The sequence below is a fragment of the Physella acuta genome, unplaced genomic scaffold, assembly GCF_028476545.2.
Source record: "Physella acuta isolate Inbredline_101_S28 unplaced genomic scaffold, ASM2847654v3 ptg002283l, whole genome shotgun sequence".
Classification (NCBI taxonomy): domain Eukaryota; kingdom Metazoa; phylum Mollusca; class Gastropoda; family Physidae; genus Physella; species Physella acuta.
Genome location: NW_026733781.1, coordinates 60,001 through 83,893, shown reverse-complemented (window position 1 = coordinate 83,893; position 23,893 = coordinate 60,001). Strand labels below are relative to the sequence as shown.

The following is a 23,893-nucleotide window of genomic DNA, read 5'->3' as shown; positions in this document are numbered from 1 at the left end:
TTATAGGCACTTTTTCGTTGGCAGTTCCGTCATAGGTTAACTACTAAAACGACTGAAAACAATGTGCTTCAATACCCCCAACTGAATACTAACACGAGCACTCCTTCTTTCTTCTTAATTAAAAATTTGGGAGGGATTACATCTACACGATTAAACATTACGTGTCTGCTTTTCTCTCAGGGTTTGCTTCCATAGCAATTGTTCAACCAAGAACAAACTACAAGTCAGCAGTTATTTGATTTTGGAGTTTTCTCTCATAGATGAGTGGCTGTCCCCAGCTATCGAGCCTCATCTACCCGGGGGTTCGAACTCGGTACCTTTCGGTTCAGCAACCATGAGCTTAACCGACCCGACCACGCCGACCTCCTGAGCACTAATCCCAACCCTAAACTTAACCTCTTCACAACCCTAACCCAACCACAAATCTAACCTTTGAACCCCAAACACGTCTCCAATGACGTATCCTTCAAGCGGAGTTCAAGCCGTCGATATTTGTTCATTACTTCACAACCTCCTCATGTGCTAAAAATAGATTTGTAATTCTTTAATTACCACGTGATTATAAACAAAGTCTTCGTAACTAGATTTTTTCCCCAGCCCGTGGGAGGAGAGATGCCAATCCTAAATTAGATTTTAACGCCAACTGAATTATTTAGGTACACATTTCCGCTTTTAACTCTAAACTATTTCTTGGCGGTAGTTTAAGGGGGAGTGACTAATGTATCGATGAACTCCCTTTCAACGAACTCTTCTGTCAAGAAGCCAAAAACTAAATGCTAGGACTGGAAGAATGTAGGCCTAGATGGGCAGACGCTCTTAAGCGGAAGTTATTCCTTGATTCTCATTTTTTTCAGTCATTAACGCATCGTTTGTGCATTGCTTGAGGTACGCCTTCAAATTTTTTTATGCATGGTTGAAAAAAAATTAAGACAAAACAAAAATTTCACAAACCTTTATAAAAACAAAATTTTAATGCACAAAAAAAAAAAATTCATAAAAAACGTTTTAATAACAAGCTTTTATGTAATGATGCACTAAAAAGTAGAAAATAAATTATAGACTACTATTTAAATTACTAAATTTAAATTACTAAATTACTATTACTATAAAGAAAAAAAAAAAAAATATATATATATATATATATATATATATATATATATATATATATATATATATATATATATATATATATATATATGTACATGGTAAGTAGGGGATGTTACTACACCTGGGTAATTTAAAAACATTAATGGGGAAGAATGTGTGCACGAAACAAATGAGAAACGTCATTTATTGAGTGTAAAGGGATAGCAATGTCCAGTCTATGTCTGTAAGTCAGATGTTTGTAGGTCAGTTGTTTGTAAGTCAGATGTTTGTAAGTCAGATGTTTTAAGTCAGATGTTTTAAGTCGGATGTTTGTAGGTCAGATGTTTTAAGTCAGATGTTTGTAAGTCACATTTTAGTAAGTCAGATATTAGTGACAAGTGTTTGTAAGTCAGATGTTTTAAGTCAGATGTTTATAAGTCAAATGTGTGAGTCAGTATGTTAGTAAGTCAGATATTTGTGACACTTGTTTATGACAAATGTTTTTTAAGTCAGATGTTTGTAAGTCAAATGTTTCTAAGTCAGATGTTTATAAGTCAAATGTTAATAAGTCAGATGTTTGTAAATCAGATGTCATCAACGGATTACGGTAATCGAGGGACGAGTGGGTTGACCTGTCCTAATCATGGACTAGATGAAGAGCTAAATTAAAACTTTAGCTCTTCTCTTATGTCAGAGCTTGACCTAAGGATAAAGAACTATGACATCAAAGATGCTGGTTGCTGGTAGCACAAAGCAGAAGAAATGGCTATACTGGAAAACGGTTGTTATGGATCTTTGCTAGTAGACTATTACCTTAGCAGAGTTTACAATTACAATTTTATTTCCGGATTTACGAATAAGCTAAACAAGCTTTTTTTTTTCAATTGTGCAATATTCATATACCTTTAAATATACTGCTCTGTCATTAGTTCCAATGGAAACTGTACAACATAAAACAGCTTATGTTCGGATCCCATATCTCAAATAGCTTAGGGTATAATTAAGTTTAAATCCGAAACTGAGTACAGTCTTGTTGCCTATTGCCTTGATATATTAAGGAATATATTACATATATGTCAGCGAAATGGGATTTAACCATTATCGCTGTTATACTCACACACACAAAAACTGCATTATTTTTACAAGCTTTTATTTAACTCACTTCCTCGTCAGTCTGTCGTCAGTCTAGACGGAAACGCAGGAGTGAAAATTCGGACAGTTCTACTTGACCCCACACACACAAACTTACACACAGCTTAGGATACACATTTTTCTTTGCCACCTCATATACACAAAACACATTTCGCAAACACACATCAGAAAAACACACACACACTACACAGAAAAACACACACACTACACAGAAAAACACACACACTACACAGAAAAACACACACACTACACAGAAAAACACACACAATACACAGAAAAACACAAACACTACACAGAAAAACACACACACTACACAGAAAAACACACACGCTACACGGAAATACAATTTTGAACACAGAAACGCCATGCTTGTATAAAAAACAAAACACACGCGCTAACAAATCTCGCACGCAAATACACTCCCACAACACTCACACACAAACACACCCACACACAAACACACCCACTGAACAAAATCACCTGTCAACGTGACTAACCCGTACACCAAATAAAAAACAACAACCAGTCTAGACGTCAGATAACGAGTAGAGGGCTGTAACTGTTTAGAATGATCTAGAACAAATGGCCATACCAAAGATAAAAAAAGCTGACTCTTTTCAGCGGTTAACGAACAAGTACATTTCCACCTGAAAATATTTCTGATCTACTTGAAAACGTTTTTTAATCTATTATTGACAAATTTTTAAAACATCTTTAACTTTGAAAATAATCTTGATGCAATCTTTAAAAGAAATCAGCTGAGCCACAGAGGCGTAGCGACCCTTCCCGGCGCCCGGGGACAAACTTTTCAATTTGCACCCCCCTCGAGATTTCTATTTGCACCCCCCCCCTCAAACTTTCGATTTTCACCCTCCTCAACCTTTCAATTTATTTTTCCAACCCATTTTGGCGCCCCCTAAGGTCGGCGCCCGGGGACATATGTCTACCCCCCCCCCCTGCCCCCCCCCCCCTCGCTACGCTACTGCTGAGCCATACCCCGGTTAACGAACTAGTACATTTACCCCTCCATATCAGCTGAGCCATACCCCGGTTAACGAACTAGTACATTTACCCCTCCATATCAGCTGAGCCATACCCCGGTTAACGAACTAGTACATTTACCCCTCCATATCAGCTGAGCCATACCCCGGTTAACGAACTAGTACATTTACCCCTCCATATCAGCTGAGCCATACCCCGGTTAACGAACTAGTACATTTACCCCTCCATATCAGCCGAGCCATACCCCGGTTAACGAACACGTAGATATTTCCACCTCCAAATGGACACTAAGCTTTATATACTGTCCTTATATAAGACTACTTTTCAACTTGATTAAAAAATTGTTAAAAATTCTGAAACACAAGCTCAATCGTCGTCTTAGTTTATCCATCCCATAAACAACTTTTTCCCTAAGATACCGATACACCTACTCAGGTGCCAGTTTGTGTAATAATCTTCCTAACACCTTAATACAATCCCTAACAAACATTTTATTTACAAAAAACATCAACTAACAAACAAGTAAAAACAATTCTTTTATCACGGCGTAAACTTATTCAGTGCAAAATCACATCAATATTTCACATTCATCTAATATAAATCACATTAATATTTCACATTCATCTAATTATATTTCAAGCAAATCAACTTTTTAGGCTACACATGCATTATTTTAAGAAATCAATTTAGATTTATACTTATTTTAGCAATAATACAAGTTGGCTGAGTCCAAATGTAAAATATCACAAACGAGCCGACCCGCAGCGTATCATACGCCGCTATGTAGTCGTTTTATTTTCTACTTTTCAGTAATTCATAATTTGTGAATTCGACAGTACCAATGCTGCCACTGAAAATACTACCCCCCCCCCCCTACCGTGAAAGCAGCCTCCTCTTAGTTATTTCTTAGTTACCTCCTGTAAGTTTAAAATCGAACTAAATTATCTGCCCCTAATAGGCTCCACGATTTGTAAACATTTAGCTTTGTAAACATTTAGCGTGACCACAACTCACCAGACAATGTGGGGGTGGGGTGGGGGTGGTAGTGATAGTGATAGAGAGAAAGAGAGGGGACTGCAAGGAGGCGCTTGCAGCTTGTTTTCTAACGGTTCCCAGAGGAGAATTATATACATAGACTAGAACACCAATATTTTTGAAGCGTTCGATTATAATAATGTGTACTATTTTAATAGAACGCCAAGCATAAAAAAAAAACACGTAGGCTGTTCTAGCGCAGCAAACACATACACGTTAGTTCGGTAGAATATAAAACACAAGAAGGACGAAAACATACATTCACCATTGTCTATATGCTTTTTTAAAAAATATGTATATATTTTTTGTTAATCTTTGGAAATTTTATCAGTCTGAAAATATCTCTGATCTAATTGAAAAAAAAAGTGATCTATTTGTGACAATTTTTAAAATATATCTTTGACTTTGAAAATAATCTCGATGAAACTTTAAAATAAATCTTTCAAGTAGAAGGGAACACTGAATTTATTGGTACAGGATGAGTATTAAGGGGAAATAACTCATGAAAACTAATTTAAAGCTTATTTCGTGTTTACCTCCCCTATTTAACTAAACTTTTTTCAATAATGAAAAAAAAAAGTAAAACTAATTATCTAATTAATTATATTCTCTATATATTATTTCACATTTTTTCGTTTGATTTAAGTTTTGTGGAAGATTGAACTCGATAGACGGAAGCTAAGACTTACTGTTTGTTTCAATGGTTTTGTTCATGAGTGGTGTCTGAATGATGTGCATTTTTGATGTCTGAATGATGCATATGAGTGGTGTCTTATGGTGTACATGAGTGGTGTCTTATGGTGTACTTGAGTGGTGTCTGAATCATGTGCATGAATGGTGTCTAATAATGGATGGTGTTGTGTATGAATGGTATTGTAACAGTCGCTTTCATACACAAGAGGATTGAACAGATCCCCATCCCCATGGTAACGATGAAAACAAACACTCTATTACGATTGGATCGATGAGTCTGGTATTGGTATCTGTCCGCCATCTCCTAAGAGCACATCTATCGTTCCTCCCTCACGACTATGGTTTATATAGAAAATATATACGTAAACCTGCGTCCCCGCCCCCTCCAACCTAAAGAAAAATCTCTGAAAGAAACCTTGAATGACATCTCGCCACCCCTAAACTTAACACTAGCAAACCTCTCACCCTGCTTTTAAAATAAAATCACTTGTGGCTGATTATAAGGAAATTATTTTAATACATTTTCCTCAAAATATTCAGATAGAGTTTTTACCAGTGTTTCTTCCAGACTTTTTTTCTCCGGGGGAGAGGGCAGACTAAACTTTCCGGGAGGGGGGGGGGGAATGTATTTTCTATATAAATTCCATTTCGTTGGGTGGGGTTGGGGGGGGGGGGAGGGGGTAGAATTTCTTAGGGGGGGATCTCCGTCCCTCCGAAGAGATGCTTAGAGAAGAAACTCTTGTGTTTACTGACGGCATGGGATAATTAGTTCACCATTGTGTGTATTTTTAATGTAAAGGTTTTATAGACTTACACCCCCAAACACTGTCCTATGTTCTTTTTGTAAATCAACATAACACGGAAGCTTTTACCGAGGGTTCATAACTGATTATTTACACAAAAAAACAACAACAACAAAAAAACAACAACCCAATCCTCTTCGCATTATTGAAAGATCCCGCTGTCTGTACAAGCACAGACAACTCCTGTCTGCCCCGCGCGAACATAATATTTGCATTATCTCCCGTGAATAATCACCGCGCCTGTCGGTGGATAAGTTTGTAAGGAAGACAACTGTGGTTTCTTTATGGCATGGGTTCTCTCCCTTGATACACCTTGACTGTGTTATTTTATCTTTCCCGCCCAATTCATTGAATTCACGGGTTGTCCCTTTTCTAGATTTACACGAAGCAAACGCGCGCGAAATTTTTTGCGCGCACTTCCGGTTTAACAAGCTGAAGTTTATTATCTGCCCTTAGCCGGGCCCGGCTAGTGACGTCATGACAAAAATACCTTTGCTCACCTTTAAACGCATCTGTGTTTCTATTTTTAGAACGAAGCTCATCAGCTGAGCAGGCTGGCCGCAGTTTAAAATCCATCGTCGTCTGCCTCTACAGTAGTTAAACTAGGACGTTTAGTTCTAGCTGAAGTAAAGACACGATTAGGATACTTCTTGTATACAATTAGTTTTCGAATTATAAATATTAATTGGCCGATTCTAGTCGGAATAAGCAATATTAACAGAGAGTGATATTTCAACGCCAAGGGTAGACAAAGGTACAGAAAATAGTCCAAGTAAAGACAAGCAGTCAGACACCAACGGGTTTCGAACCTACCATTCCACACGGCACCTATCGCCATCGCCTTCCATGCATCAAGTCAGACGTGTTACCGCTTCTACCACTAGGCCCTAGTCAACTAGACTGCTTGTCTTTACTTGGACTATTTTCTGTACCTTTGTCTACCCTTGGCGTTGAAATATCACTCTCTGTTAATATTGCTATTTCAGTTACAACGCCTGCTTCCACCCCCCCCCCCTACACATAGTCGGAATAAGATACGCATGCGATACGCATGCGCAATGGAGAGAAACTACGACTTAGCGGCGATGTTTTCGATGGTACTGCGCATGCGTGTATTTACAACCGCAGAACCCTAATACCAACCCTAATCCTATCCTTAACCCTATCCCTAATCCTATCCCTAACCCTAGCCCTAATCCTAACCCTAGCCCTAATCCTATCCCTAACCCTAGCCCTAATCCTACCCCTAACCCTCATTCTAGCCCTAACCCTAGCCATAGGTCACTGCGCATGCGCAGAACTATCTTTTGCCGAAAAATCTTATTCCGAGTAGACACTTCGATATTAATTACAATAATTAGACTAAGCAGCATTGGACAAAAAAAAAACATGACATTTTGTTTAAAATACAAATTAATTAATTAATTAATTAATTATCGTTAAGTGATACGTGTTCTTAAGGTTTAAATTTAACTTTAATTAGATCTAATATTTCTAACTCAACAAAAAAAAATGAACGTACAAATAATTACCTGAAAGAAATGTACATGTGAATAAAAAGTCGAAATATTAGTGACTAAATGATGTTGTAATTAGACTTATTGGAAAGTGTACATGAATCAATGGACACATGTCAAAAGCAGCATGTAACCATATGGACAAATGTCAAAAGCAGCATGTAACCATATGGACAAATGTCAAAAGCAGCATGTAACCATATGGACAAATGTCAAAAGCAGCATGTAACCATATGGACAAATGTCAAAAGCAGCATGTAACCATATGGACAAATGACTGATGAAAATAGTGACTAATATGACAGGTAATCAAATTATCAAGTGACTAAATTAACAAACACCATCTGACCACTAACTACCTGAAAGCTAATTAGCCTGACCTGACTACTAAATAGCCCCATCTGACCACTAATTAGACCCACTTGACTACAAATTAGACCCACTTGCCTACTAATTAAACCCAACTGACCGCTAATTTGCCCCACTTGACCACTAATAAGACTGAAAAGTTTCCCTTTTCAAACCTGACGGTCTATAGGGTAAGTGAAGTAGAGTTCACTTGTTTCTGTAAACTCGGCACATGAAGAGATAATGTGGTCAGCACTATGCTCAACCGCCTTTACTTTCCCTAACGTGAGTTAGGTACCCATCAGAGTTGGGTGGACTCAGGGACGGTCTACTGACTTGAACCCGGATTCGAACTCGAGACTTACGGGTTAGCAGTCCAGCTCTCTACCGTTAGACCACTCCGTCCCTTTTGACTGACCTGACCACTAATTAGCCTAACCTGACGACTAATTAAACCTACTTGACCATTAATTAGCTACACCTGACCACTAATTAGCCTGACCTGACGACTAATTAAACCCCCTTGACCACTAATTAGCTACACATGGCAACTAATTAGCCCCAACTGACCACTAATTTACCCTGACCTGACCACTAATTAAACCCACCTGACCACTAATTAGCCTGACATGACCACTAATTAACCCCACTTGACCCCTACCTTTCCCACCTTACATTTCGCTCAGACTCCACTGCCATCAAAAATAGCACCAGTCAGTTTATATTTGCTGGAATAAACAGACACCGTGCCAAAGTAATTTCGCTTAAACACGTTTTTTAAACCGGTTTATACAAACTTTATTCAGGTCTTTTTTTTTAAAAGAACAGGTCATTTTTAGGTCTTATTTTGCACAGTGCATTAGACAAGGAAAGTTTAGACATCAGTTGGTATCAGTATTATTATATTTTTTATGTAACATTATAAAAAGAAAATAATTGAAAATCAACTAATTATGGCACGTCAAAATACCTAAAACCGTAAATCTATACGTTTTTAAAAATACTGTACTTCATAAAACTATCTTTTTAAGTGCCCACGCACTACAGTGTAACCATGCACACACAACTACCTACCGCTAAAAGTACATCATAAGCCTCCAATAGCAACCCGATAATTTGCCCGTTTGACTATCATTAACTATCTACTCCACTGCGATGTATCGTCACAACTACCCCAATACGATCCCAGAATAATCCTTAGAACCACCACCACACCACCATACAACCACCACAACACCACCTCACAGCCACTACACAACCACCACACAACCACCACACCACCACCACACAACCACCACACCACCACCACACAACCACCCCACAACTACCACACAATCACCACACAACCACCACCCCACCACCCCACAACCACCACACAATCACCACACAACCACCACACCACCACCACACAACCACCACACCACCACCACACAACCACCACACCACCACCACACAGCCACCACACAACCACCACACAATCACCACACAATCACCACACAACCACCACACAACCACCACACCATCACCACACAACCACCACACCACCACCACACAGCTACCACACAACCACCACACAATCACCACACAACCACCACACCACCACCACACAACCACCACACCACCACCACACAACCACCACACCACCACCACACAACCACCACACAATCACCACACCACCACCACACAACCACCACACAACCACCACACCACCACCACACAGCCACCACACAACCACCACACAATCACCACACAATAACCACACAACCACCACATAACCACCACACAACCACCAAACAACTACCACATGATTACCTCACAACTACCGCACACCTGAACTACCATTTAAGCCACATGCCAGCACATGTACGTCTCAAAAGGTGTCGTCAGGTCTGACGTCACTCGGCGCAAATTTTAAACAGTTAATAAAGTTTTGGACATGATGACGCCACGCTGAGTAAACTATAAACATGTGCCAGTGACCCGGGCACAGTGACGTCACATATTTGACAGTTTACATTCAGTTCTGTAAGTTTTAACCCACACTGTCTATTTTTAGTAACAAAGTTAGCAACCGGTGTTTCCTTACAAAATTAAAGCCTGGCCGTCTCCCCCCCCCCCTTGTTATTTTACGGTCTATACAGGACAAACCAAGACAGAGAAAGCATCAATTGAAATAAAGAGAGGAATCAAATCTTATAGGCGAGCGGTGTATACGACAAACATAAGAAAAACAATTGCGCGAGTGGACGTTTATCCGAATCGTCCTTTTCCCGAATGGCCGTTGGCCTGGATGGGGCAAATGGCCGAATGGACGTTTGGTCGAACAAACGTACGGCCCTCAATCAGTCGACATGACGTGTAAAAAATAACTGCATAATGTAGAGCTTCTATGTACGATTTTCTAACAACAGAAAATATCCTTTGGATAATTTGGGTCGCCTAGTATCTACACATTTCTTAAGCTTTAACATCGCCTTATCATACATTAGGTTTTTTCTTTGAAAACCTATAAGCTTTTATTTTATATAATGAGAATTCCTCATCTATTTTTAAAAAGCAGCTGTTTGTCATGATAAAGTGACTGACCATACAGTAACTTAAAATAACAATGTTTACATTAAGATGCAAGATCCAAGTATAAGAGCTCAGTTAACTACACAATTTCGGGCCAGAATTGGAAAAAACAAAACGAAATGTAAACATCAATGAATTTAACAAAATGAAAAAAAAATAACACGAGATGATGTAACATAAAAAATACTCAACACAAAATCAGTGACAAACCTATGTGGCAGTTGAAATAAATGAACTTTTGTTTTCAATTTCCTTGCTGAAGTCTTTACATAATCATTAATCATTTCGGGGGGGGGGCACTGTTAAACGTATATATTTTCTATATAACTACCATTTCGTTCAAGGGGGGGGGGGGGCGGTAGATGCCTGGAAGAAACTCTGTTTCCCTAACGCGAGTGAGGTACTCATCAGAGCTGGGTGGACTCAGGGACGTACTACAGACGAGTCGTAGATCCAAATTCGGAACTTTGATGTTAGAACGCTCTATCACCCAACCACAACCGTCCCACCTCTCATTTCCTCAAAATACAACTCGCTTTATGGGCACGGCTCTAAGGCTGCTGCTCCACTTATCGGATTTTCCCCATTCATCTTTTAGGTTAAGGGTTCTTAGAAGAGACGAAAAAAGTCACCATACTGTTTTTACATGTCAAATTTAAAGTTTTGTTTTGCGCTAAACTTAAAGGCAGACTTGACAAGGTGCCAGAACTACCTGGAAATACGAATTTACCTGTGCACAATAGTGGGGGGGGGGGGGGAGGAGGGGGGAGGGGGTAGAATGGGGTCGGCAGAGGGTTTTTTTTCTTTGTGTTTTTAATACGGACTAAATACGTTTTTTTGTTTACCGTAGTACAGAAAGATTCTTTAGACTGACTCACCGTTATCTCACAGACACACGCGCAATTATCTCAGCAGATGGGATGTTATTGTGTTATAAGACTTCGCTACCCCCCCGCCCCTCCCCCCTCCCAACCTCTATTAATCCGCTTGTCTAATCTTTTAATAACGTAACAACGACTATGATTTTTGTGGGACTTGGTCGATTGCTTATGACTGCACATTGACCTTGGGTAGTATAGTTTAATCTTTCATTCGATAACGTTATTTTACCGTTAAGTGAACATTGAATGTCTGATCAGTAGCTTAGTAGAGGTGGTGCGGTTGGTTCAACGTTAGTCAAAGACGAGGGCATCGAATGAATCGTATTCGTTCTTGTCACACGAACGGCCAGTGCGCACATGTTAGTTGTACTATTTACAATCAATCACATCAAAGTAATCACTCGCGACCTATTACGTCACTGATATTTTAAAAGGAATTTATTTTAAAAAATAAACAAGTTTGCAAAAAAAAAAAAAAAAAACAAAAAAAAAAAAAAAAAACAAAAACCCAACAAAAAACAACAATAACTTGTATTTCTAATTTTTCGAAGAAGAACAACATACTACAATATTCCACTGCTACCAAACATGTTCTTACAATCATTACAAATCTCAGAATGGATTTTCAGATGAAGCGGTAACTTACTGTTTATTATTTTTAAGTGAGGGGGTTGGAGTGTGTGTGTGGGGGGGGGGGGGTGGCATCAACGACCGTGTTGTACTAGGAAGAAAATACCTTAGCTATGTGACTGCTCTTGTTGCTGCTTAGCGTCGCGATCTTTTACCTGTTTAGTACACATAGTTCTAGCTGCTCTAGGCACGATTGTATGAAGAAAAGTCACAGAAAAAAGCCACAGGAAATTCTTTTAAAAAAAGTCACGGAAAAATAATCACAGAAAAAAATCTAAGAAAAAAATGTAAATGATTAGGATAGTCGTTAAATAAAGATTTTTTTCTTAAAATTTTCCTGGTTTTTTTTCAAATTCTTTTTATTTTTATAAAATGCGATTTTCTTCTTATGATTTTTCTTTTAGCTGTTAGTATATCACATTTAAATGTAGTATACACTCCCAGCAACGATAATCCTTATCATCCAGGTAATCAACTTAGAATTACTGTGTTCATTTGATCAAATGTAAGTAAAATAGAACAAGTGCGATAACTCTGACTATACGCGTATTTTTTTATTTCAATACAAAATGATTGCCAAAGCCATATAGAAAAACATGAAAAAGAGATCAGGAAATCCCAGAAAAAAAATTAGATTTTCTCGCCAACTGCTGTGTCTAGGGTGGGTTATTATTTGTTTGTTTACTACATTACGTCACGTGACTAAGTGTGAAGTCTCGCGAGAGTTTGTAACAGGAGCGTGAAGGCGACATTCTTCTGACGTAAGTCTATGGTTGCATCTTGATAATCAGGGGTGGTTCTCAAATCTAGAGGCTGGTACCATGTGTGGTTCTCAAATATATAGGCTGGTACTATGTATGAATCTTAAAGACAAAGTACCATAATAGGTTCTCACATCTAGAGGTAGGTACAATGGGTGGTTCTCACACCTAGAGGTAGGTACCATGGGTGGTTCTCACATCTAGAGGGTGGTACCATGGATGGTTCTCACACCTAGAGGGTGGTACTATGGGTGGTTCTCATATCTAGAAGGTGGATACCATGGATGGTTCTCACACCTAGAGGCTGGTACCATGGGTGGTTCTCAAAGCCTAGAGGTAGGGACAATGGATTTGTCTCACACCTAGAGGTTGGTACCTTAGGTTGTTCTCACATCTAGAGGATGGTACTATGGGTGGTTCTAACGCCTAGAGGTGGATACCATGGATGGTTCTCACATCTAGAGGATGGTACTATGGGTGGTTCTCACACTTAGAAGGCTGGTAAGTAGGTCATCAACCAGTTCTATGGCTCATGCAGGTTATATTGAGCCGTAGAACTGGTTGGTGACCCAATTATCAGCCCTATAGGGTGGTACCATGGGTGGTTCTCATACCTAGAGGTATGTACCATGGGTGGTTCTCAAATCTAGAGGTAGGTGCCATGGCTATTTCTAACAAGCATGATACCATGGATGGTTCTCACACCTAGAGACCTTCACCAATTTATACTCCTTTATCGCGATGTCCACCCTAGCATGTTTTGTTAATTTAGATTCCGATACAGTCATGTGACTTTTGTCTGGGGAACCACCGTAATCATACCAGGTATGTCGGAGAGACACGCACCTACACATCACCTGTCTCGTCATCACAGTCCCAGACTGTGGTGGCACCGCTAGATCTGATACCTGAGTTGTGTACTGAGTCACACCTGTGTTCCTAGCAGCTGACTCACACCTATTTCCACAGTCTTTAGCCTTGTGTCTCAGTTGCCTCAGTCTTTAGCCGTGTGTCTCAGTTGCCTCAGTCTTTAGCCTAATGCCTTAATTTCCTGAGTCTTTAGCCTTATGTCTCAGTTTCCTCGGTCTTTAGCCTTACGTCTCACACCAATTTCTTCAGTCTTTAGCATTGTGTCTCAGTTGCCTCAGTCTTTAGCCGTGTGTCTCAGTTGCCTCAGTCTTTAGCCTAATGCCTTAATTTCCTGAGTCTTTAGCCTTATGTCTCAGTTTCCTCGGTCTTTAGCCTTACGTCTCACACCAATTTCTTCAGTCTTTAGCATTGTGTCTCAGTTGCCTCAGTCTTTAGCATTGTGTCTTAATTTTCTGAGTCTTTAGCCTTATGTCTCACAAGTGTACCTTCATAAGTTTCTAAAAAAAAACCTCTGATTTATGTTCACGTGTAAAAAATAAATTAGGACTGTCACGTGGAGTTTATGTTTTTAATGTCCCAAATCGAAATGGTTAATATTAGATCGTGACGTATTTCCTGTCGCCAGAAATACTAAAAAAAACGTGATGATCATGCGCAGCGTAGACACTGTTCACAACGGTTTTCGACTATTACCCAAGAATCCCCAATATCACTCTAGGATTCCCACTATTACCCATAGTTTCACACTGTTATACAGTTTCCCATTTTCCCACTTGGAATTTAAAAGAAAAAGACGAAAATGAAGACACCTACTTGAAACTGGGAAAGTGTAGGACCTTGTTCCCATGTTAATAGTAAAGTACCTTTTCAAATTTGAACCTTACAGTCCATGAAGCAAGTTAAGCAAAGTTCACCTGTTTCAGTGACCTCGGTATATGAAGAGATAGTGCATTATGCTAATATTTGGAAACAATTTCAACCCCCAACAACATCACCAACTCTAAACAAATCCCGAAAGAAACCCACACGCCCACTCTATGCGCGTGTCGTTACTCACACTCCGCGCCTGTGTTTGTATCAGGGGGAGGGGGTGTATTAAACACAATACCATATGCTCATCCCCCCCCCTCCCCCACAAGGTACACCTCAGGGTTATGATGTAACCAAAAAAAAGGTGAAGGCGAAACCCAGAGTCAAGCAGGTAGATGTGTACGTGTCTCTGTGTGTTGTCTGTGCAGGTTTCTTACCTGGATAGGTTACCTACCTGGATACGTTGCTTACCTGGATATCTCTCGGACATGGATAAGTTCTTTAGATCCTGTACTTTAAGAGATTAGAGACTCACCCGTCAGGTAAACGGTTCAGTGATTTCATTATAAGATAGCTCAGTTTTAACGGATTGTACCTGTAGACGTTATCTAGTGAACTCATTTTGTATTTTGTTATTGTGATGGGAGGCGTCGGTAAAATCAACTGCGTATATGGCTGTTAGTTGTTATGTACCCTTATATTGGAATTTATCAATCCTATATTACTCGAACTGATATAGGATAATGATGATTATAAATGGAGAATAGGTGATGCCCGAAATAAGTTTAATAAAAAAATAATGAAAATATATCGATATCGGATAAAAATAATTGTAAACAAATGATGCATACAATATAACATGTAATTTGCTATATTAATTAATATAATGTTTGCAGATAGTATATTTGCTGTAACATGAAATATGAGCATGGTTATACAGCCAAGTTAGTGTAATTATCTATTTATCCCGAGTTGTTTTTAGAGTATTACAAAAGTTGTTTTCAAACAATGTTACTGTTGTTTTTTTTTTTGATGATTTATAACAAGAGACAGGGCGTAATCATAGCCGTCACGACAATAGCAGGCATATATAACAGAGTACTATATGTATTTTAAGTGTACTAGCTGTAGTGTGTATTGATGCATTAGGTTTACTATACGCACTAGGTGCACTAGGTTTACTAGGTACACTAAGTTTACTAGCTAGTACTTAATGTACTACAGCGCTGGGACTACTCGCAAGAATAACAATTTAAATTACCTTCGATTCACATCTACACACAGGAAAAGGTTGAGCAATGATGCGTTGTCTTTATGCCTATTAAAAATCTTTGGTTTAGCTTAATTCAAAACAAAACATTTGAAGGTGGTGATGTATGTGTTATGTGTGTGTGTGTGTTGGGGGGGGGGGGGGATAAAGATTGCTAGAATTTAAAAAGACTTATAAGAACTATATGATGCATCGATTCTCGTGGGCCCTCGAGTAAGTGCCTACTCAGCACATGCTTTAAGCCGGCCCTGGGCATAAAACGAGATGAATTAATCCCACCGCTGTTAAAAATGTCTATTCGCGAACACGCCGTCTGTATAAACCAGGTGAAGCTAATTAAACGTGTAACAAGAAAAGCGTTGATTTACCCATCAACCCTCTCAAGTTATCTAAAGTCTGGTTTGGTCTAGCCGCAGTTGTGGCTCCTTACGTTAAGCTGTTAGATCGTTAAGCTGTGACTAATTAAATGAAATTAAGTTAATTACAGTAATTATGATAATTTTGATCATTAGGGTAAAACTAATGAACCTAATATAAGCATTACTACTTAAGGAAAATACAGTTACATTTTTCGAACCTGACGGTCAATAGACCACACTTTCACACACACACACATATACATACACACACACATAAATAAATAAATAAAGAAATAAATAAATATATATATATATATATATATATATATATATATATATATATATATATATATATATATATATATGTATATATATATATATATTATACACAACACATATATTATTCATATATATATATATACATATACCTATGTACATAGGCCTATATATATATATATATATATATATATATATATATATATATATATATATATATATATATATTATACATATATATGTATATATTCGTATATATTATTCATATATATATATATACATATATATACATAGAGAGATACATATATACTAATATAATGAAATAAATTTAGATATGTTAGTGTGTGTTTATGTAAAGATATTTACAAACGCCATTAAACTATCACGACGGGGGAAACAAAGAACGTAGAACGCGATAAAGGAAAGTAAATAAAGCCGTTTAAAACACACAGGTGAGTACTTTAATGAAAGTACTCCCGGTATAGTGCTGTTTTCCCGTGCCGCCACCTGTACCCAGCCCTCACAATTAGCCCCGGTAAACACACCCACTCTTCTCTGTCCGTGCCAACTGTGTTCCCTCGCATGTAGCAGTGATGCTCTTTTGCACCCTACATTCCACTGGGTTCATCTCTTGTTGTGGTTCTAAGGCTGGCACCAGTACTTTAATCACGCTCATTAAGACAGATCTAATCATCTTTAAGTCGTTCTATTGTCTGCTCAAGACTTTTAAAATGTTTTTGAATGATTAATTTTTTCGTGGGGGAAGTGTGTTAAAGTTTTGGAATCGTCCAAGTTCTACTGAGCTTGTTTATTCTTTGAAAAAGTTTTTGAATGGGATTTTAAAAATGGCGGATATGACGGAAACAATGTCGGAAATGTAAGTGGGATTTTAACTTCAAAATTAACATTTTAAAGAATCAGTTAACTTTGTTTAAAAGACTAATATATTTGCCTTTAGTTAATTTGTTCATTAGCTGATTTCTTAATTTAATTAAGCAGTTCTCTAAAAGCATTGTACTAAATAAAGAATCCTACAGGTAAAGAACAGGTAAAGATGAAGCCAATATTAAAAGACGTACAACAGAACTTTATAACTGTTATCCAGGGCTCTTGTTAGTCACTGAATTACGTCTCGGATGCATTCATAGTCATTTAATGGTGTAGAATCAATTAGCATTTTTTAGTCATTTAATGGTGTAGAATTAATTAGCATTTTTAGTCGTTTAACGGTATTGAATTAATTAGCATTTTTAATTCATTTAATGGCGTGTAATTAAGGTTTGTATTCTTTACTAAATTAGAGTAAATCTATAGCATTCGAACACAATGTGACTTCTGTTAAAATGTGACTTGAAAAAATGAGATCTTTAAAAAAACGTGACTCTTGTTATAATGTGACTTTGGTTATATGTGACTTATCTGAAAATATGACTTTTGTTGAAATATGACATTTTTCGAAATGCAATTTTAAAAAAAAAGTGACTTTTAAAAAATATGACTTGGTTCAAAATGTGACTTTGTTAAAATGTGACTTTCTTCAATACATGACTTACTTCAAAATTTGACTTTCTTCAAAATGTGACTTTCTTCAAAATATGACTTTCTTCAAAATGTGACTCCTGAAATGTGACATTTGTGTCACGCAGTTTCTAGTTGATTTATAAAACAAACATGACCTCTGTCCCTGTTTACGTAGAGCTCCAAAAATTAGTAAACATTCTTTCACTTCCGATAAATACAAACATAAAAATTGTATAGTTGTCATGGCAACTTAGAGGAACATAACAGAAAATTGGTCCCATAATATTTTAATTCTTTCATAATATTAAGATCAAACAACGCTTTTAATAGTTTAAAACCTACATTTGTTGAAATACCCTTCTTGTTTTGCTCATGTTCAGTAAAAAAAAAATAATTTCGGTCAAGATGGGGTAAAAAATCTGGCAACTGGGGTTTCGCGTGCTGCCAAAATTGATTCACAAACGGGCGTCTTCACCTGGTGTAACGATCAAGGACAACTAAAGGGAGAAAATTTATTATTTTGTTTTTAAACTCATTTTCTACCTCCCTTTGTTGATACTGCGCCACTGTTCTATTTATTTTAGAAAGGAGTTGTGGGTTGGGAACTAAATATAGACACAATTTGGTTAAAGGGGTGGGGGTGTGGGTTGGTTGGGGGGAGGGGTTGGTTTAACGTTAATTTGTTTTGTCAGCTCTTTGCGAATCCGTGACCTTGACATATACCTCTCGCAGTGCACCTGCCCCCCACCTCCCCTATCCATCATGACGTCACATAGGTGAGGGAATTATGCCATCTTGTGAGTCAGACCTGGGTATAAAAAATACTGCCAGATGCTTCTCTGGTGAATATTCCTGGAATACTCCGTCCATCTGCGACGTTTCTGTCGACACATCGTACCCTGGCCTACACAACATCTTAGAAGAACAGCAACAGTTTACTTTTTAAGCTGCACTTGGTTTTTTTTTTAAATGCCCCCCTTTCCTCTCATTAAAAAAATATATAAACAAAAATAAATGTCTGTTGCCATGGCGACGTAAACCTAACGATTCCCCTGTGGCCGGAAATAGATTCCTGTAGGAAGATTTCACTGAAGCTGAAAATGAAACTTGTCTGAGTCGTGCCAAACTTGTCATCAAAACGCACCGGGAATTTTCGCTTTGTTTTTGTGGCTATTTTTAGAGAAAGTTTACATTAGTTTTCTCTGAAGTTCTAAACTAAACTCGGGATGTGTTCTGTAAATGCTGGCGCGTGGAATAACTTAACAAAACGAATGGCGTTCTCCAATAAAATCTTGGTTGTGATGGTCGAGGGACGGCCTGGCACAGCGCTAGAGCGCTAGACTGCTAGAGCGCTAAACCTGAAAGTCTCAAGTTCGAATCCGGGTTCAAGTCAGTAGAACTTCACTGAGTTCACCCAGTTCACGGTTGCCTAACTAAGTTAAAGACGGCTGGACATAGTGCTGACCACACTATCCCCTTATATGCCAAGAAACAGAAACAGCACGTTCCCCATGTACCCTCAGGTTCAAAGAGGTAACCCTTGTGATGGTCGAGACAAAATCGGGACATAAAATGACAATGGGGGACGTGGTCCTTATCTAAATGGAGTATACAAGTCAGAGACTTTCTTTTTTTTTTTTTTTTTTTTTTTTGAACGATTTGAAGGTCTGGTCTAAGTGAGATGTAAAGGTCTGGATACATTAAAGAATGTAAATATCTAGACTTAAGGGAGAATGTAAACAGTGTTGATTATGTTTTATTTCATTCCCCAATTATTATATTACTTCATGTAGAATCCACGTCTATGTAGGTATAAGTTATTAAAATTATTAATTAAAACATATCTTATTTTGATCAATAGAGCTTTTATTGTTTGTAAATAGCCTACATTTTTTCTTCAAAACGGAAAAAAATGTGAATATTTCCTCATATGACTTTTTTATTTCATCAATTAACTTTTTCTATTTCGTCATATGACTTTGTCTTTCTATTTTCTCATATGACTTTGTTTTCTATTTTCTCATATGACTTTGTCTATTTTCTCATATGACTTTGTCTTTCTATTTCCTCATATGGCTTTTTCTATTTTCTCATTTGACTTTTTCTATTTTCTCATATGCCTCTTTTATTAACTCATATGACTTTGTCTTTCTATTTCCTCATATGACTTTGTCTTGCAGGTACCGCCGCCGTCTAGAGAGAGACCGTTACTTCACTCAGGCCATCGACCCGTCCAGTCTTTCGTCCCCCAGTCCCCCACCCCCCACCGTCTGCAGCAACATGTCCACCACCGCTGCAGGCAACAAGCTCGCACAGGAGATCCACGAGGAGTTCCTCACCTGCAAGATCTGTCTGGAAGGTAAGGCAGGTGTCTTTAGTTAGGTCATAGTTAGGTCTTGTGTAGGTAATGTGAAGGTAATGTGTAGGTCATGGTTAGGTCATGTTTATGTCACTCTGGAAGGAAAAACATGTCTTTAACATAAGTGGGTCATGGTTAGGTTACGGGTAGTCCAGTCTGTAAGTTAAGACAATTGTCTTTATAGCCACAAAAAGGCAATGGCGAAACTAGAAAGGCCCCATCATCCTACTGTAATTTTTTTTCCGAGCCCCTTATATATATAAATATATATATATATATATATATATTTATATATATATATATATATATATATATATATATATATATATATATATATATATATATATATATATATATATATATATATATATATAAACACGCATCCAAAAAGGAGCAGTAAGTCATGGAAGTGGTGAGAGGATTCGCCTTTCACACTGCAGCTCATGTGTGCTAGTTACTGTGTATTCAATCACTGCTGCAATAGATCTATTTGTTTTTTACGAAACCACTGGTCTATCAAGTTGAAAAAAAAATGGGCCCTCATAACGGCCTCTCTCCCCACCCCCTTTCTCAATGGGAGGTCTGACGGTATGGTCATTCGGCCCCTGGTACACGCTGTCCCACACAAATCCAGCTACCCCACGGACTTCTTTAATTAATCAACGTCCTTTGTCATCATCAATCAATTGTACCGTAGTCCGGTCACGTGTTTGCCACCAATCACATCAACGCCGCGACAACATCCACATGAGGACTAATTTAATTTTCATCCAGAACGGCAAACAAAAATTTAATTTAAAACTGCTGGTAACAAAAGACATTTAATAAAACACTCAAGAGCAAGACACAATTAATAAAAAAGTTTTGTGATTTATTGACTGTTTACAATATCACGACCAAATTAATCAAAATCCTTTTGCAGGAAATTCTTACTACTAAGTAAAGTAAACAAAAAATCCAAAAGAGAAACATTATCATTAGACAAAGATATATGAAACTGGTAACTGTAAAGAAAGAAATAGAATCACATGTATTGATAGGCCTCTATTGCATACAGCCCCTAGTTGGATGACCATAGACTTTAAGTCATAGTGTAAGCGCTAGGTTAGACCTCGATCTTATTTTTAAAATATATCAACAATATAATTGAAGTGTTTATTTTATGTGTGTTTTTTGAACCAACAATAGCTATGTAATAAGACGTACATTTGTTAACAATAGGATTGATAAGCTGGTTCCAACTGGTTGTTGCCAGAACGTATATTTTTCAACCAAAATTTAATATTTTATAACATTTGAGAAATAAGTATAAAATGACTTCCGGTTTTAGTAATGCTAGAAATATTCAAACAAATAATTACTAGAAATATAATCGTAATTCAACTAACACTTTTATTTTTAATTTGAATTAGCAGAGAAAGGGTATTGTGGTGATGTTATATTATTTAATATAAATACAATACTAGGCTGTACATCGTAGATCACTATTGTGTATTTTATCATGGAAAACATTTTTTGTGACTTTCATCGTTTTACTTTCCCTGGCCACTCCGGTTGACTTCAAGGAGGAGTTGAGAGCAGTTTTTAAACATATTTGTATTGATAAAATTATTCTAAACGGCTTTTCAACGAGTTATATTCAATATAAAAATATAAAAAATAGTGAAATCGATGGTTCCTAAACGGCTTTAATTTTAAAAATGTAGCTAAAATTTTATCGGTGGCCATATTTTAAAAAAGATTTTTTTTTTAAATTGATATGATTACATTAGACTTTTCAAGCCTATTGATTGAAGCGTTTTAACTTTATTTCTACGTATGACAACTGCCGGAAGTAACGACCGTTTAAACATCACGAGGAAACTCACACACAGCCAGGTTGTTGTCTCCACAAAGCGACACCAACATCTTCCACTGGTGTATCTTCAACATCAGCACACAAATGTCGTCATCAACATAATCTCGTTGCATATTGTCCGCCCACACCAACACCGGTGCTGTCTTCCCGCTGCGCCTGAATTTATATTCTCCTGTTTGGACATCTCTGTAGATTCCGATGTAGACGGATTTGATGTCGCTGATGTTGTTAAGGTACGCCACCAACGCCGTGTATTCCGCGGCGTCGTCGATCTCCACGAGGTAACCGCCGTAAATCTGGCACAAATTCTCCGCGGCACCGATGTTACTGTTGCGGTTTCTGGAAACTGCGATGGTCGAGTTGTTGTGAAGGAAGCCTGGGCTAAACAGAAATTGTTGCATGTCTTTCTCCCTGGCCGTGTTGTAATGTAGTAGGTCCTGGGTGATGCTGGTGAAATCACGAGTAAGATTTGCCAATTTTTCATTGGCCAGCTTCAAGTCTAGATCCAGTTGCAGGATCTTGTCCAGGAGCTGGTTATTACCCGGATGTGTGGCTGTGACGTCAGTTTCAGCAATCCAGTCGATGTTATGTCCAACAGCGTCTGGACCTTGTACTGTACACAAGTAGTGACCAGCCTGCGCTTCTGTTGGCTGGTTCCAGTGTAGTTCCAGAAAAGAGTGACCAGCATCCTGAACGGAACCGTTGGCCGTGAGACCTTCAGACGACAGGACGTTGACCTTTTGACCCAGAAACGTGACCACCGAGGCCAGGTCGGTGTAGGTGCTGGAACCGTTGGCAGCGCGGGATACGATGATGGACAAGATGGCGGACATGTTCGACTGGCTGCTCTGGTTGACGTCACACCTAACGGTCAATGACGTCACGCCCGGGTCTATGACACCTGGGTTGGCAGACAGTTGAACTGCACCATCTGTAACATGATAAAGTTGATTTAGTCGAAACATGTCGTGTTATTTAAAATCTCTTTTTAAAAACTATCGTGGAACACATTGTAATGATCTCTAAGGCAAAGTTAAGAATTAAAGTTTGAAAAAAAAAATCAAGTAAATCTGCAACCAAGCATTAATTATTATTACCCCAATTTTTAAATCAAATACGTTTATAAAAAAAACATAATTTATAATTCATAAGTACCTCCTGTCTGTATCTCAAAAACAAAGTATAAACCTATTAGAAGTATTGATCTCATGATGCAAACGTTGTAGACACTCTTCTAGTTGACTGTAGCACAATTTACCAGTACAAGAGAATATATAGGCCTACAAGACAATGGTGCGAACTAATGGACAATAAAGATAATTAATGTAGAGATATCGCTAATTGTGCTCACACAATACTAAACAATGATGTAGATATCACAGCTTCATGTAGATATCAACTGATAAGTCTATATTTGGGTCAGTAGTCAGTGATATTGTAAACGTGTTTTATCGACTTATTGTTTTACGACTTATCACCATCTTCAGTACACCATCTCATTGTCCTATCAATTGATAAACATTGATATGTGGGTTAACAGTCAGCGCTTTTCATAAGGTATTTACTTTATGTGTGCGTGTGTTATGTGTGCGTGTGTATGTGTGTATGTGTGTGAAGAGGTGGGTGTGGGTGTGAGTATAGATGTGGATGTGGATGTGGATGTGAATGTGGATGTGGATGTGGATGTGGATGTAGATGTGGATGTGGATGTAGATGTAGATGTAGATGTAGATGTAGATGTAGATGTAGATGTAGATGTAGATGTAGATGTAGATGTAGATGTAGATGTAGATGTAGATGTAGATGTAGATGTAGATGTAGATGTAGATGTAGATGTAGATGTAGATGTAGATGTAGATGTAGATGTAGATGTAGATGTAGATGTAGATGTAGATGTAGATGTAGATGTAGATGTAGATGTAGATGTAGATGTAGATGTAGATGTAGATGTAGATGTAGATGTAGATGTAGATGTAGATGTAGATGTAGATGTAGATGTAGATGTAGATGTAGATGTAGATGTAGATGTAGATGTAGATGTAGATGTAGATGTAGATGTAGATGTAGATGTAGATGTAGATGTAGTTG

The 23,893-nt window shown here is 37.9% G+C and overlaps 2 protein-coding genes across 6 annotated transcripts in view; one reads left to right on the top strand and one right to left on the bottom strand.

The window, feature by feature from the left end:
- The window catches only part of LOC131932792 (E3 ubiquitin-protein ligase TRIM56), a 54,425-nt gene that overhangs the window by 6,967 nt on the left and 23,565 nt on the right, over window positions 1-23,893 (top strand). For 4 of the 5 annotated variants that reach the window (XM_059289701.1, XM_059289700.1, XM_059289703.1 and 1 more), the window contains exon 3: window positions 19,769-19,947. In XM_059289701.1, coding sequence (XP_059145684.1) covers window positions 19,769-19,947 — 179 coding nt within the window. Of the gene's footprint in view, window positions 1-16,635; window positions 16,945-19,768; window positions 19,948-23,893 lie in introns of those variants that run through there. The other variant, XM_059289702.1, reaches the window with a different exon arrangement.
- LOC131932793 (uncharacterized) lies at window positions 20,798-23,064 on the bottom strand. Its single transcript, XM_059289706.1, has 2 exons — window positions 22,961-23,064; window positions 20,798-22,736 (listed from the first exon to the last, which is right to left on the bottom strand). The coding sequence occupies exons 1-2, from the start codon at window positions 23,013-23,015 to the stop codon at window positions 21,793-21,795; spliced, it is 999 nt and encodes a 332-aa protein (XP_059145689.1). The 5' UTR covers window positions 23,016-23,064; the 3' UTR covers window positions 20,798-21,792.

Excerpts from the sequence above, each read along its gene's own strand:
- LOC131932793 (XM_059289706.1), bottom strand. The coding sequence starts at position 23,015 with ATGAGATCAATACTTCTAATAGGTTTATACTTTGTTTTTGAGATACAG. Across the intron at positions 22,737-22,960 it reads TTTTGAGATACAGACAGGAG|ATGGTGCAGTTCAACTGTCT; the intron begins GTACTTATGAAT and ends ATCATGTTACAG.